Raw genomic sequence first — 14487 nt, forward strand, 5'->3', positions numbered from 1 at the left:
AATAAGTGATGCTCGAGCAGGATCTTGAACCCACCAATGCCTTGAATGAATGCCTGGCATCCTAAGACAATTACAATGCCTACATCATATGCTTGTCTCTACAGGTCTCCTGAAATGGTTGGAGCTGATTCATTCAAACTAACACAGCATACATAAGTAAATGGACAAAAGTCAAGTGCAGGGTCTGGTGAGATGGCTGGTGCATTTTGAGTATTTTCTCTCCCAAAGGACCAACAGAGCAGCTAAAAATCCTCTTTAACTCCAGATCCACATGGAATCTGATGGCTTCTTCTGGCCACTGGTAGAATTGCATGAACATGGTGTACAGCCCTGTGGCAGGCAAAACAACCATAGATATAAATAAAAGAAATAAATCTTTTAAAAAAATTGCACCAATTCACAGTTAAGGACAAAAGCACCAAAAAAAATAATGTCCCAACATATCTTGTAATTCATTATGTTTGCAGTCTGGTTATCATTGATACTATATTCCAAGGAAACCGTGGGCAGATAGCTCTGGTTTTCCTAATTTCTTTTTTTATTTTAAATATTTTATTATTCTCTGTTGGTTTCACATCATGCTTCAAAATCCAACTTTTCCCCTTATCCATTCTTTCACACCTGAGCTCTGCCTTTAAAACATCCCTCCCAAAAAAACAACTAAAAAGAAAACTGAAAACTCAAATTTTAAAAAGAAACAAAGTCTCAGCAAGGAAGATTTAGTGTGACCCTGTGAGTCACACAAAATACCCTTTAGTACATATATCTTTTCTTTAAGTGTTTCAGGCCTCTCTGGTTTCTCTACACTATAGATGATGGACCTTCACTTGTGGTCCTACTCTTGGATATCCTAATGATGTCTTGTGTCATAGAGATCCTGAAGCTTTAGATCTTCAGAAACTGGGCCGTTTACCTGCTCCAGCAGTCCATGGATAAAGAAGTTAGGGTGGGATAATTCATAGCCATGGTTCTGGGCTGGTGTTACCTGGGATGATCCGACTGCCAGGTTTCCTTCATCTTCCACACCCCAGCAAGCTCTCCAGCACTGTCCCACCTAGCTCACCCCATGTAATGGGCAGAATGGAGAGAGGCCAATTGTCCATTCCTCATGCACTCGAATCTGACTTACCCACACTCAGAGCAAAGGAACAGCTCTAGTGTTTTGTGAGATGATGTGCCAAGTCCACAAACCCAATTGCTGCAGCTGCTGAGAGGCTGACCCAGCTCTTCTGTTCTCAAGCCCCAGATTCCCACTCTCCCACCAGCTGCAGGTGGCATTTGCTCAGGTGAGGAGGGCATCTTTTCCTTGCCCTTGCCTACACAACGCAGAAGAGGGTGGACTGAGTTCTTCTGCTCTCAGAGCCTCAGGGCCAGATCACTGACACCACAAACAACAGGGTCAGCTCTACTGTGCTGCTCAGTCCAGGTGCAGAACCCACTCTCCGCAGTACTGCAGTGGGTGAGGGGCAGGTCCAGTTCTCACTAGCGCTAAGGCCAGCGATGAGTAGGGTTAACTCTTTGCATCCCTATCCTGTCTTCAGCAGTAAAAGGAGCCAGTCACATCAACATAGACCAAGTCTATGGCAGGGCAATGGACCAGACAAGGCCTTTGACAGCAGCCTACGCCTGGAGGACACCAGGGTCCCTGGTGGCAGCACAGGCCACTCAGATCTATATGGCCCCAAAGAGAACACAGGCCTTAGAAACTACCATGGTCCTAGGTGACAGCCCAGACCCCTCCCTACATCTGTGTGAGCCTTGGTGGCTGTACATGCCATAGATATGAACACAGATCCTGGTTGTGTTTGCAACATGCATACAGATATGTTCCCAAGTTTTAGCACAGGCCTGGATACCACCATGGCTCTGCTTGGCAATGAAGGTCACACAGATTGGCAGGGACCCAGCAGTACCACATCCCATGGTGGTAGCTCAGATTCTAGGCACTGTCTTTGATGGCAACAGGGGCCTGAGATATCAACACCGACCCTGGCTACAGCAGGGCCATGGATCCAGACATGCCCCTCAGTTACAGCCCTGGTCCTGATGTCATTATGGTCCTAGGTGGTGGTACAGGCTTCTAAGACACATCTGTCCACTTGGGGGCATATCCCTTTGACAACAACATGGTCATAGGTGGAGGCCAAGACTGCAGGTTGCTGCCAGGCCCTCACTGGCAGAGGATGCATGGGTATCAACACAGACTCCAACAGTTTGTCAGGGCCATGGACAGGATATGGCCCTTGGCAGCAGACCAGGCATGGATATCATCATGGCCCCAGGTGGCAAGCAGGCTATGGATTTCTTTCATAATCCTTTAGTAAATGTTTTCATTTCCTGAGAGGCTTTATAGCAATACTGTTGTTTTTCTAATTCATGTGGTGCACATGATCACATCCTGAAATGGGTATACAGAATGCTATAGCTAGGGTGAATAAATATATGACCACAAGGATACAGTATGGATACTTTTTCCATTACGCAATGGGAATCCATGGAGTTGACAACACCATCTGCATCCAAAGACCTGTGTAGCCCTAGCTTCCTGAGAACCCACTGTTGTAGCTCAAGCTGGGCACACAAGTGATCTGATGTTACTGGAGTTTCTGGGGCTTACTAGAGTGAGACATCACACCTCACCAAAGAAATTGCTTCTAAGTCAGAAAAGTTCAAAATCACTTTATTATTAATAAAAACTTAGTAATATTACTCAATATGAGCTTAAAGAAATTAGTCAATAAACAGTGAATATCTTTAGTAAAATACCTAAATAACAACAAGAACAAAAGTAAGAACAAATGAATAGCAAAAGCTCAAACCATAACAAAGAAAACCAAAAATCCCAACGCAAACAAAACCCAACCAAAACCAAACAAAAAAATTAAGGTCACAAGCATTCTTTCAGTGCACATTTTGCAGCAGAGACCTACAGTCTGTGGCTGGCCTTGGAAACATGGTAGGAAGGCAGACAGCGATTGTAAAAAGCGTTTTAAAAACTAGTATAGCCATGCCTCCTTTGGGTTTGTAGGTCAAGTTCTCACAGAGACTAAGAATGAGACCTTTCTAGAGCATTCGTTGTACCCCTTGGGAAGCTTTTGAGTTCACAGCTCTAAAGGAGTGTCTTCTGAGGAGGAGGAGGCCTTGATCGGAGAGTATAGCAGGTCATAGGTTCAAGGCATCTGTGGTTTCTTTGGCCTCCTCAGTTCTCCCAAGATCTGCTGTATGAGAAGGAAAGGCATTCAGACACAGAAGGAGCCTGACTGGGCCACAGGCTAGAAAAAAATCAAGACCTATTCACACTGGAAGCCAAGGTCAAGAGCCCCCAGCCTCCCACCAATGCCATCTTTGCTGAGGGTGGATGCATTGGTGGCTCACTTGCCTGTGAGACTTAGTGCTCCTGCTGCAGCAGCTCTGTCTGCAGGAGGCTCTCATCCTGGGCTGTGGCCTGTTCAAACTCATATTGGTGATGGTCTAACCTAGAGGAGGAAGGCAGTTAGGTAACAGGCCTGGTAGGGACCTGCTATGTCAGCTGTTCAGCCTGAACCAGCTCTAGTCAGCTGGAGAGTCCAGTGTTACCTTTCATCTGAGGTCATTTCCTGCATTTCCTAAGGGAGGAGGGTCAGAATGGACCTGGACCAGGATTTGATTCTCAGCTTTTAAAATATACCAGAAGATGAACTGAGAACTACACTGTGCTGGGCATGATAATCAGGACTTTTCTCCAGTTGTCTAGATAAATTATTTTGACAGAAAAAAAAAAACAAAGTAGCAATGTCTGAGTAAGAGTAGAGGGCATATCTACACGAATCTGATTAGATACAGGCAATGAGTGTGAGCCACCTGAGAAACTAAATGTAGACACTCTAGGGGAGCCTACAAAAGAAAAGCAGTGAAGGATCTGATTATTGTTAAAGAGCAGAAACTGGCCTCAGTTCAACTCCTCAACTCCTAAATCTTCTTATAATAGAAAAATCTTTTCACAGGAAACGGATTCACACAGTAGTGAGCCTGTAATCTGCAGGAGTGTGCTTCATGTAGATCTACCCAAAGGCAGGAACTTCTCTAAAGGTGATGTTCTGGAAGGAAAATAAAGTGGCAGGAGCACACACTGTCCTCCACAACTAACTCGCCCCCTGCTAGGTTGAGGACTACCATAGGGAGATTTGTGTGGAGAAACAGGGGACACTGAGAAGATTCCAGAGAGCTCAGATGGGAGTAAGGGGTAGACACTCCCCAGAAACACTAAGGATCAAACATAGTGCTTCCTGGAGAGGTTCTTGTTGGCCAGGCCAATACAATATCCTGAGGCATTCTTTCTCTTGCTGTGGCTTGGAGCTATTCAGATGGTGGAAATCCCAAAAAGACAGAGATCCAGGGACAGGTGACACACATAGTTCTAACTTCTCTCCCAGCTTGGGCTCTTACCTCATCTCAGAGACACTGAAGTGATGTTGCAGCTTTTCTGCCAAGTCCTCTTCCTGGGTGACCAGCTCCTTCTGCTTCAGCAGGTCCTTCGGTCTTTCATCCAGGCTCTCTTGCTCCTGTTCATTAGAAGATTGTGTTCTCAGTGGAGGCTTGCTCACTCATATGCACACACATAATTTCATGAACACACACAAGTACATGTATGCACACATACAAGCACACTATAATGCAGTAACATGTTTAGCTTCACAGTTAATACTAACATAAGGAGCAACCACCAGGGATACTAATGAAAACAAGGTAAACCTGTTGGAAGAGAGAAGCCAGTGAACATGGGAGAGAGGCAGTTCAGTCAGTGAAGAGCCTATTTGCAACCTAATGCAGAGACAGGTGGCCTCAGGGGTCCTTGTCCGTTAACTAACCCTGCTTAGGAAGTTCCCCAGGCTGTGCAGTATAGGAATGTTCCCCAGCAAAGGACTACTGGATGGTCATGGACAACCCCACTGGTCTTATTCACTGTTTCCCAGTTCCCCCAATGTGAGCAACTTCCTTCAAAAAGGGCTCTCTGTGCTACAGGTTGCTTAACTTTGGACCAAAAGCAAAGAATCTCAGGAAACTAGAAAATCTCCATAACCAGCATCCAAAAGAAACAGTTCCTTCCTTTGAGGTGATTGAGCCATGGATGTGTTTGAGTAACAAATGGCTGACTAAGTCAGTGCCAAATGATTTTATGTATTATTTTGTGCTGAACAATATTCCATGGAAGAGCCTGACCACATTGTACTGTTTCACTCTTTGAATGATGGGCATCATGAAGCTACACTCAGGAAAGCTGATAAATCCCTGAGACCCCGTAGTTTCTCTGTGGACACTGACTTCATGTTCTGGCATCACTGGGTCACCTGGGAATGCAGTTCAACTTTCTGAAGACTTGTGTGTAGCTTGTTACTGTGCTGTACCATTTTACAGTACCAGCAATGTCTGAGGGTCCTCATTTCTCCAAACCCTCCATTAGGATGATTTTAACTCAGAATGAACAACTTTGGAGAAAAGCAGTTACTGAGTGCTGCAGACCCAGCATATAGCGTGCCCAATACCCTCAGGAATCTAAGTGGGGTGCACTGAGACAGCCCCATTCTCATACCACATCCTGGCTAGGGAACTTCCGCTGGACTGAGATGCAGCTTGAAGCACACTGCAAGTTAGAATCTCTCAACGACTAACATCCAGCCTAAGTTCCAAGGCCAAGGTTAACCGAGCCCAAGTTAGGGAAAGGGGAAAAGCAAGTGGTAGCAGACAATGTGGATGAGGACAAAACAGGATACAGAGAAGACACAGCAAGCCACCTGACCATTGAGTGTGCAGTCACCATTCACCCAGAGCCGAGAAGAGACACAAACCCTCACCCAGCCTATCCTGCCTCTCAGATACCTTGATTTGCCACAGTGGTCTCCTCCTAACCTCCATGTACTACATTCCTTTGGTTTGCTCCAAGGATTTCTTTTCAGATATATATTTTTGTCTCTACAAATACCTGAAAATCACTGAGTTATAGCAGCTTTTGTGTCCCTTTGTTCTAGTGAGCTAGGAGGACATGGAGAAAGATGGGCAGCAGCATACAATATTTGATGGATGCCAAGTGAGGGGTCACAGTACTTTTTCAGAAAAGTTGGTTCCATCATCATTAAAAATGTGTAAATGAACATACCAATATAGATAAACACACACACACACACACACACACACACACACACACACACACACGAAGTTACAAATCCACACATACAAACACACTTGCACATATAAGCAACTGAACTTGCAAACACACTCAAATATTTACCCCTATACATACAGGGAACATGGGCACATACACACATACACACTCAACCACACATGGTCACATACACACACCCAAAGGAGCACCTCTGTGCAAGCAATAGACAGTATTCACACACAAACACACAAACACATAGAGAGATGCACAGAAAATCACAACACACAATATACAACAACCCCAAGACACTCACACACACACACACACACACACACACACACACACACACACACTTCCTGAACCTAGAATGGTCAGTGAGAGAGGACTGTTGCCTTGCAGCACCTTTTCTGATGTATATAGAGGTAGCGGGTCCTCTATGCTGTCTACAAGGCTCTTAGACTCAGCAAGGCACTGCTACCCCGGCCTGCACTTAACTTTTCCTTGAATAAATTTTATCCATCACAAAACCCCCTGACTCCACATTTTCCAAGTTCACCCATCATAGTCTCTTCACTAAACTTATCCTGGCTCCTCCACAGATGACCTTGATAACCCAAGAGAAAGAAAGGGACACATGGTCAACACCAGGAAGTTTTCAACAGAAGACAGTGCATATGATATGAATGCAGTGCAATGTCAGTCAGAAGGAGGCCAGTGACATCACCTGCACTGCTTGTCAGGAACCCAGCACTCTGCACAACTATGAGAGGGAATCTGTTCTGAGACACAGCCATGCACATGATATAGTCAGCAACACAATGTCAGCAAGGAGATGCACTGTGGGAATCTTGGTTGAGAAACCAGAGACAAACAAGACATTTCCTGTGGTCTTAGCTCTGTGCAGTGAAAGCAAAGAAGCCTGCTATTTATTGTTAAAAAAAAGCTGTAGTGTTTGATTTTGTTATTTATTAAAAAACACATTGGTATCAAAACAATAAAAGTAAATAAACAAAAGAGAAAGCAAATATATCCTTCCTCTTTCTGTGTATATTTAAACTTGTAACATTGGATAAGACAAAACAAGACAGAAGGTCTACCTTGGAGGACAGGAGATCTAAAGAGAACTGGGAGCCAGATTAGCCCAAACAGAAAATTTCAGGTTCAATGAAAACCTGGGCTCTAAGGGAATAAGGGAAGAGCAACAGATGACAACATGGGATTTCATTTTGTAGCCTCTGAACCTACAAACCGATTTACACATTTACACAGGCCTGTATAGATAACACACAGACCACAGAAATAGGAAGTGAGCAGAAAACAATGGTGAGGGCATCATGCTGTAGGAACAGTTGAATTAAAAATATGCACATCAGGTGTTTCAAGTGAGACCCACAACACTGCTATCTATCCTTTGGAGACTAAAAATTCCTAGGAGAGCACACAAGTTCTTCATGCTATGTTGAGTTGATAGCAGAAAATGTTTTCTTGAAGCTTCAAATCTGTCACCCCAACCCTCAGCCTGTCAAAGGCCTTCCACATCTATGGTCAACCATTCAGTTCCAGACTGGAAGCTCCAGGATGGGAGAACTGTCCAGCACCATGCCTAGAAAAAGGGCTGAAAAGGGGGTACTCAGGCATCTGTCACTATGAACCAAGAGCTTGGCAAAAGGAAGAGAACACATTGGGATGCAGGAATTAAGGAGAAGACCACATGCCACACAAAACATTGACAATGAGAACCACTCACTTGGCACTGACAATGAGCTCTAGTCCTTGCAGGCTGCTTCCTATCTGTGATCTCACATGACCCTTGCAAAGCAAATGAGCCACAGGCCACTGACATCATCAATGAAAGCTTTGTGCTGTTCCCTAAGGAGCTCCCTGCATAGCAGACCTCTGATCCTAATGACATGTAGGTGGATGATATGTGACTGAACCAGTTCTCAATGAACTGCAGCTTCTAGCAGAGCAGGAGGTTTCCCTTGCCAATTATCCAGATTCTTGCAAGAGGCTAACTCTCTAGAACGACTCGGGAATGATCACAGAAATCAACAGTTGGATGGTATATAGGTGGGGGTCTGGATGAGTGTGGATGGTATATGAGTGTCTCTATGTTTATGGTTGGACAGGTGGGCACCTGCCCCTGCTGCCTCAGCCTACCTGCTGCTGCTCAGCAGAAGGGTCACAGATGACCTCATGAGCCTCCTTCAAGAGCCTCTTCAGCTCCTCACAGGACTCTTGGATTTCAATCTGCTCCTCCCACAGCAATCTGTTCTTCAGTCTTAAAACATGTATATTTTCCTTCAGCTCAGTGCAATCTCGGAGGACCTGGCCGTGGAGGTAACTGAACAAACACCAAAACATGGTGAGACCCAGCCAGCCTCCTTTGCCATTCCTACCCCCAAGTACCACCCATGCTGAAAAGTCCCAGACCCCCAGAAAGCCCAAGAATGGAGTTCTCAGTAGCCAAGCAGCATCACTCAGATGCAAGCCAAATCCAGAGAGTAACAAAATTGCAAAAAGATTCAAAATACTTCTGAAATTCCTGATGCCAAAAGAGATCCTGTGCCTCTGAGAACAGGGTCCAGCCCACACCTGTGCTTAACTGTTCATGACATTGGGAAAGCATCAGCAGGTTGAGGGCAAACACTGTCAGAAGGATAGAAAAAGCCCCAACCAGAATCAATTCTGTCTATGGCTACCATGGAAACAAGCTCTGGGAAGCCCTGGTCAGAGCCACAGAAGTACTAGGATACCTGACACTCCCTTCACGGTTCAAACCATTTGTTTTTTATCAAGGGGCTGCTGAAGCTGGCAGGACATTGCTTGGAGGAGAATAGTGTCTTTTCACACTTAGCAAAACTGAGTCCAAGAGGCACAAGGCCAAGGACCACATGTCAGGCTGCTTGCTAAGAGGCAGATAGGCAAGAACCAGAGCTCTCACATGAGTCAAAGAGAAACATGGCAGAATCAGTCTCTCCCAAGTTAAATCAGGCACATACCTGTAGGACACATTCTCTTCAATCAGATGTTTGACCTTGTTCACACCGTCACTTATTTCCATTGGCATTTTCTGTAAGTCCAGCATCACCTGCTTATGCTCCTTTTTCATGATTTCAAAAGAATTCAGCCTGTGGTAGGGCATGGCCCCAGGAGAAAAGGACCCCATGAACACAGGCCACAAGGATCATATGGAATCAGGCTATGCTCTGGACTCCTCAGTGTCATGAAAGACACAGCCTGGCACTTATACAATAGGTCCTCCTGGTGCTTAATAAACTTCCTATCATGTCCCCAGGCCAAAAGAAGAAGGAGTTATCCACGACTACATGAGCACCCTCAGTGGACTTGGAGCAATAGATGATCTCTCTAAGGAGACCCCAGGAGTCTGTACCACATACTGGTGCCACCGGAAACCTATGGTGACATTTTCCTGTCTTTACAACAGGGACTCTCATGCCTAGCTGCCTATATACTACACAGAGGATCAGAGCATTCATTGAGCATTTCAAGGGAGGAGTCCCAACTTCAGGAAGGCATTATACACTTCACAAGGGATTCCAATGTTCCACCAAAGTGAGAAGAGTGGCCAAGACGTGAGCTTGTCAAAGTGAAGCTCCCTGGTGTCATCACTGGCATCCCCTGGAAAATGTGAAAATGGCAAATCCTTGGGCCCTGCCACAGACTCTAAACTCCCAGGAGTAACACACACACACACACACACACACACACACACACACACACACACACACACCACATAAAAATAATAATTCTCATGAAATACAGAGAGTTTGCACTGTCTCAGAGTATAAGGAGGAGCCAAGAATAGCTTCAGGCCTTTACTTTACAAACATTCCACATATAGTCAGGATGCCCATGAAATGCAAAGAGTTAGAACAGCCTCAGAGTATAAGGAGGAGGACAAAAGAGAAGCAATGATAAGCACCAGGCCTTCCAGACACAAACTGAGATGGATGAATGGAACCAGGCCCCTCCAGGATTTTTAAGCACACATCATCCACTCATCAAGTACAAAGACTCATCACAAACTCACAGGACCTAGCATCTCCCACAAGCCAACACCTGCCAAGGCCTCTTGAAATGCATGTTGAGAGCTCACACACTACTGTCCATATCCCAAAACTGTGATACAGGCCATAGGCTCTGCTTTTCATTTGAATGAATAAGAATAGCCTGTGTCCCAATCTCATACCTACCAAGGTTCCAAATTCTATGCACTCAGGAAAATTTGTTAAGCACCAGGACACCCCGGAGCTTCAGCCTCCTGTTCCTCAGGAAAGCTTAGGTAGACACTGTGGGGTCAAGATGGTCAGCAGAGAACTGCACATAATGACTACCTGTTCTGCAAATCCTTGTCTATATAACTGCCCAGGATTCCATGCAGTTCAATGTGCTCGTATGTTGTACTCTGTAGCTGAAGGGTTAGTTTCTCCAACTTTGTCATCTGCTTCTCCTGGTCTATGGAGGTGGAGCCTTGGGTTGGTGTCTTCCTGGTAGTCCCTGCAGGAAGACAAAGCAAAGTGATCTTGTATACTTGAATATACATAGGGCCAGGAGAATTCATGCTAGTTCCAAGAGGAAGTACGAGGAAGAGGAAATGTTAGGTACCCATTGAGCACGCCAAAGAGTAGGCCACCTATCCTCAAATAGGTACCCATGAGCTAAGTATCTGTCCTCAACCATCATGGATAGGCATGTGCCTTTCTCTCTAATGCAGTTCCCTGGACCTGGAAGATATAAGATAGCCCAGCCATATAGATTTGGAGGACAGTGTCAGCTCATATATGATGTGGTGTAGGTAAGTCCTATTGTCCCTAGAGCTTAGCAGTACCAAGTCCTCATCCCATGTATCCAGGACAAAGTATGGGAATGACTGAAAGTTTTCTGCTTGGCCAGGGGAGTTTCCCTCCCTTCTTATTGGCATCAGATTCCCATGGAAACTGATGGAATCCACTAGGATGAAGTGCAGCAACACCCTACCCAGAGAAGGACACCTAATTAGTCACCACTTTGTTCCTGCTGGCCCTTCCTTTCCACTCAGAATGAGATTAAGTATGTCCCAGAAAGGTGCTGCAGGCTTGAAAATCCATGGCTCTTCCAAACTATCAGAAATCGTTTAATCTGGGTCTGCTCTTAGGGAACCCAGGGAAGCAGGATAAGTCCATTGCTTCCCAGAAATTCACAGATGCTAAGCCCCACTCCTGGAAGGCCCAGCTCAAGCTCCACCTCCTCCAGAAAGTTCCCAAGCCCTGCTCAGGACTCACAGTGCCTTCCCCAGAACCATTTATTACTCCATGTTTTACACTGAGACTGAAGCCCAGCTTCCTTCTGCCTCTCTCTGGTCTTCCCATGTTCTCTATTCTCCCTCCCAAGCAGCCTTCTCAGTCTTGCTGACATGTCTATGGGCAGTGGAAGAATACCCCACAGTCACCTGGTGTTCCCACAACAATGGTGACATCAAGAGAATGCCAAGGACTCCTCAGAATTCAATAGGTAGTCATGAGAAGGAACTATTGGGTTCACCAGCAGTAGCCCTCACCTACCTACAAATTACATCATCTGCAATTCACTGGAAGCCATACTGCCCTTCACAGGAGACTTCAAAAAACCCAAGGGATGACCTTTATCACCTCCTCATTACAAACACAGGGATCTCTCTCTGTTTCATTAGAATATATTCACTAGTTTATGTACAGGAAGTTGAAGACTCTCTTCCAAACATATCCAAGGAAATGGCTCATCCAACTCATGAAAACTCTAGTCAATAACATAAGAAAAAAAGTTTTCTAGGTAATTAAGTAAGGATGGTAGGAAGGAAAATTCAGTCCCCTGAGGCCAACAAGCACATTGTGGAGGATCCACAAAGCTGTTAGTATGGTGGGAGATACTCAGTGTCTTGTCAGAACAAAGATAAGTCCTGTAGTTGATGAAAATTACTCTTGAACTTCAGCAAAATTCATTCCTTCCATCATAAGATACCAATAGTGTGGTAAACTAATGGCATTTCATTCTGGAGATACTAAGAACCAGAATTCCCTGTGGGAACACTCAACACAAGAGCAAAGGATGTGCCATTCCTACATTTAAGTTTAAAGAAAGATGAACGGCTAGTGAGAGGCCCCACATATATGCAAAGGCATTTTCAGAAAATGAGTGATGTGAGGCAAACTATGTCTTTTCAGATGTTATTTCACACGGACAAATCATGCTAGACAATGTGAGTTATCTCAGTAATACCAAATTCTAGAAGTCAAAGCACAGCACCTGCCCTACACACTTCCTCTTATCAGTTAATCCTTACACACTGAAGAATGAACAGAAAGTGACTGACAGAAGAAACTTTTCCGAGACAGGTTCTGAAAACTCAGACTTGAGTCTCCTTCTCTGTGGGTATCAGTTTCCCATCTCTCTATTGGGAGGTGGCTAGCTCAGAAATCAGCTGGTTTCCTCCATCTCCCTGCACAAGAGGACCCAGTGGACAACCTCTTAAGTCTTACAGCGGTACAGGATGCTCTTTCGCTGCAGAGCCCTCAGCCATGTACTTTCAGAAGCCAGGAGGGAATTGCTACTGTTATAATCACTTTGGTAGTATAGGGATGCCCAAGTCCCTTGCTCTGTGATTCAGAGTTCATGTTAATGGAAAAGCCATGCAGGGGCAAAACATAGTCAACAGATTCACAAAGTCATCCTCACTAACAGTCCAGGACACCCAGAGCTGGCAGGAAGGGGACAGTCTCAGTCCAGGTCCACTGAATCTAACAGCTCTTAGGCTGAACTGGAGACCTGTGTGCCATCAACAGCTGGAAATTCAGAAACCTTAGAGGTCATTGGAAGACAGAAGAACTTGGGGGCTCCTGCCATACTAGTGACTGTGATGTCAAGTATGAGAACCTCAGGGTTTTCCAGGGTACTCTCCTTTCCCTATTATCACTGGCACATAACTAAAGGACTCCAGTGGCTGTGAAACACAGTCATGGTACAGAAATCTCATTAATTCCTCTGTGCCCCCTTCCAAGAAGTTCCAAGTTCTTCAGTCCTCGCTCTGGAAAGCTGAGTCCCAACACATCCAGAAAGCTCCCCAGCCCCTTCCCAAAACTCACTGCCTCTTCCCCAGGACCATTTTCTCCATGTTTTCCAGGGAGACCCAGGACCAGCTTCCTTCTGCCTCACTCTGGTCTCTCCATGCTGTCCATTCCCTCTACCAAACAGACCTCTGAGTCTGGAAAGCATGTCTAGGGGCCAAGCTTGTGGTCACTGAACAAATGATCTCAAGGCAGTCAGTGTTGCTACAACACTAGTGACATCACTGGGATTCCAAGAGCTGTCCAGGATACAACAGAATGTCCAGCAAAGGGTCTGCTGATGTCATGGGGCACAGCCTTTGCCTCCTTGCTAATTAGTTCTCCATGAACTGACCAGAAGCTGTTGTTTCCTTTCCCGGAGTCTCTCATGTGACTCAGCACCTCCTCCTTGCAAACCTAGAGATTTCTCTCTGCTTCATAAGAATTTTTCCAGTAATTCACCCATGTGGAACTGAAGTCTCACTTTACAAGCCCTGCCTAAAATTGGCACTTACCCTCCTCATATCCATACCCAATAATATCAAAAATAAATCATGCCAAGGAATTTGGTCATGATCATTGAGGGGGAGGGTTGTATTCTCTGAAGTGATTAAGCACCTGAGAAAGGCTATGGTTAAGGGAAGGTGACTATTGGGAATTTGTAAGTGAGCTGACACTGTAATGAGACCCTAGCTGCTCTAGAATGTCCTTTCTACATACCTGGTTTCTTAGCCAGCATTTTCCAAAAGTAATACAATGATTCTTTATGGAAATGATATTTGTTAGAATGGCTTGCAGGCAGTGCTCTATCTTATCCAACAATATCTGGCTGTGAATGGAAAGGCCAAGAATCCAGGAGATGACCACTCCACAACACTGGATGTCTCAGCTGGTCTGCAGTATATGCTGGAATCTTAAAGAAGTAGGCTTTAATGCCAGTCAAGGAATGGTTGTGCTAACAAGGCAAGAGCAAGCAGAGAAAGAGTAAGAGCTTCATTCTTCCAAGTCCTTCCAACAAAAGGAATTGCCCAAATTACTTCTGGATTAAAGATCTGAATTAAAGGTGTGTGTAGCAGGAATCTTCAAAGTTCTTATTCTTAAAATCAAACCTGGAGCCAGGTATTGGGGTGAACACTAGAAGATCAGAGAAGCAGAACAAGCCACAGCTACCTCACCTTGCCAGTTCCTCAGCTGATCCTGTTTCCTTCAGACTGGAAGCCTGTGTGTCCTCATCCAAATGGATTTCAGCTGAACTGCTGCTCAATG

The 14487-nt window shown here is 45.2% G+C and overlaps 1 protein-coding gene across 1 annotated transcript; it reads right to left on the reverse strand.

The window, feature by feature from the left end:
• Positions 1–2662: 2662 nt before the first annotated feature.
• LOC107401187 (disks large homolog 5-like) lies at positions 2663–13823 on the reverse strand. Its single transcript, XM_076544325.1, has 7 exons — positions 13261–13823; positions 10498–10660; positions 9142–9270; positions 8300–8483; positions 4426–4541; positions 3380–3476; positions 2663–3218 (listed from the first exon to the last, which is right to left on the reverse strand). The coding sequence occupies exons 1-6, from the start codon at positions 13388–13390 to the stop codon at positions 3389–3391; spliced, it is 810 nt and encodes a 269-aa protein (XP_076400440.1). The 5' UTR covers positions 13391–13823; the 3' UTR covers positions 2663–3218; positions 3380–3388.
• Between the last annotated feature and the right edge of the window lie 664 nt (positions 13824–14487).

This window comes from Peromyscus maniculatus, chromosome 9 (genome assembly GCF_049852395.1).
Source record: "Peromyscus maniculatus bairdii isolate BWxNUB_F1_BW_parent chromosome 9, HU_Pman_BW_mat_3.1, whole genome shotgun sequence".
NCBI classification, from domain to species: domain Eukaryota; kingdom Metazoa; phylum Chordata; class Mammalia; order Rodentia; family Cricetidae; genus Peromyscus; species Peromyscus maniculatus.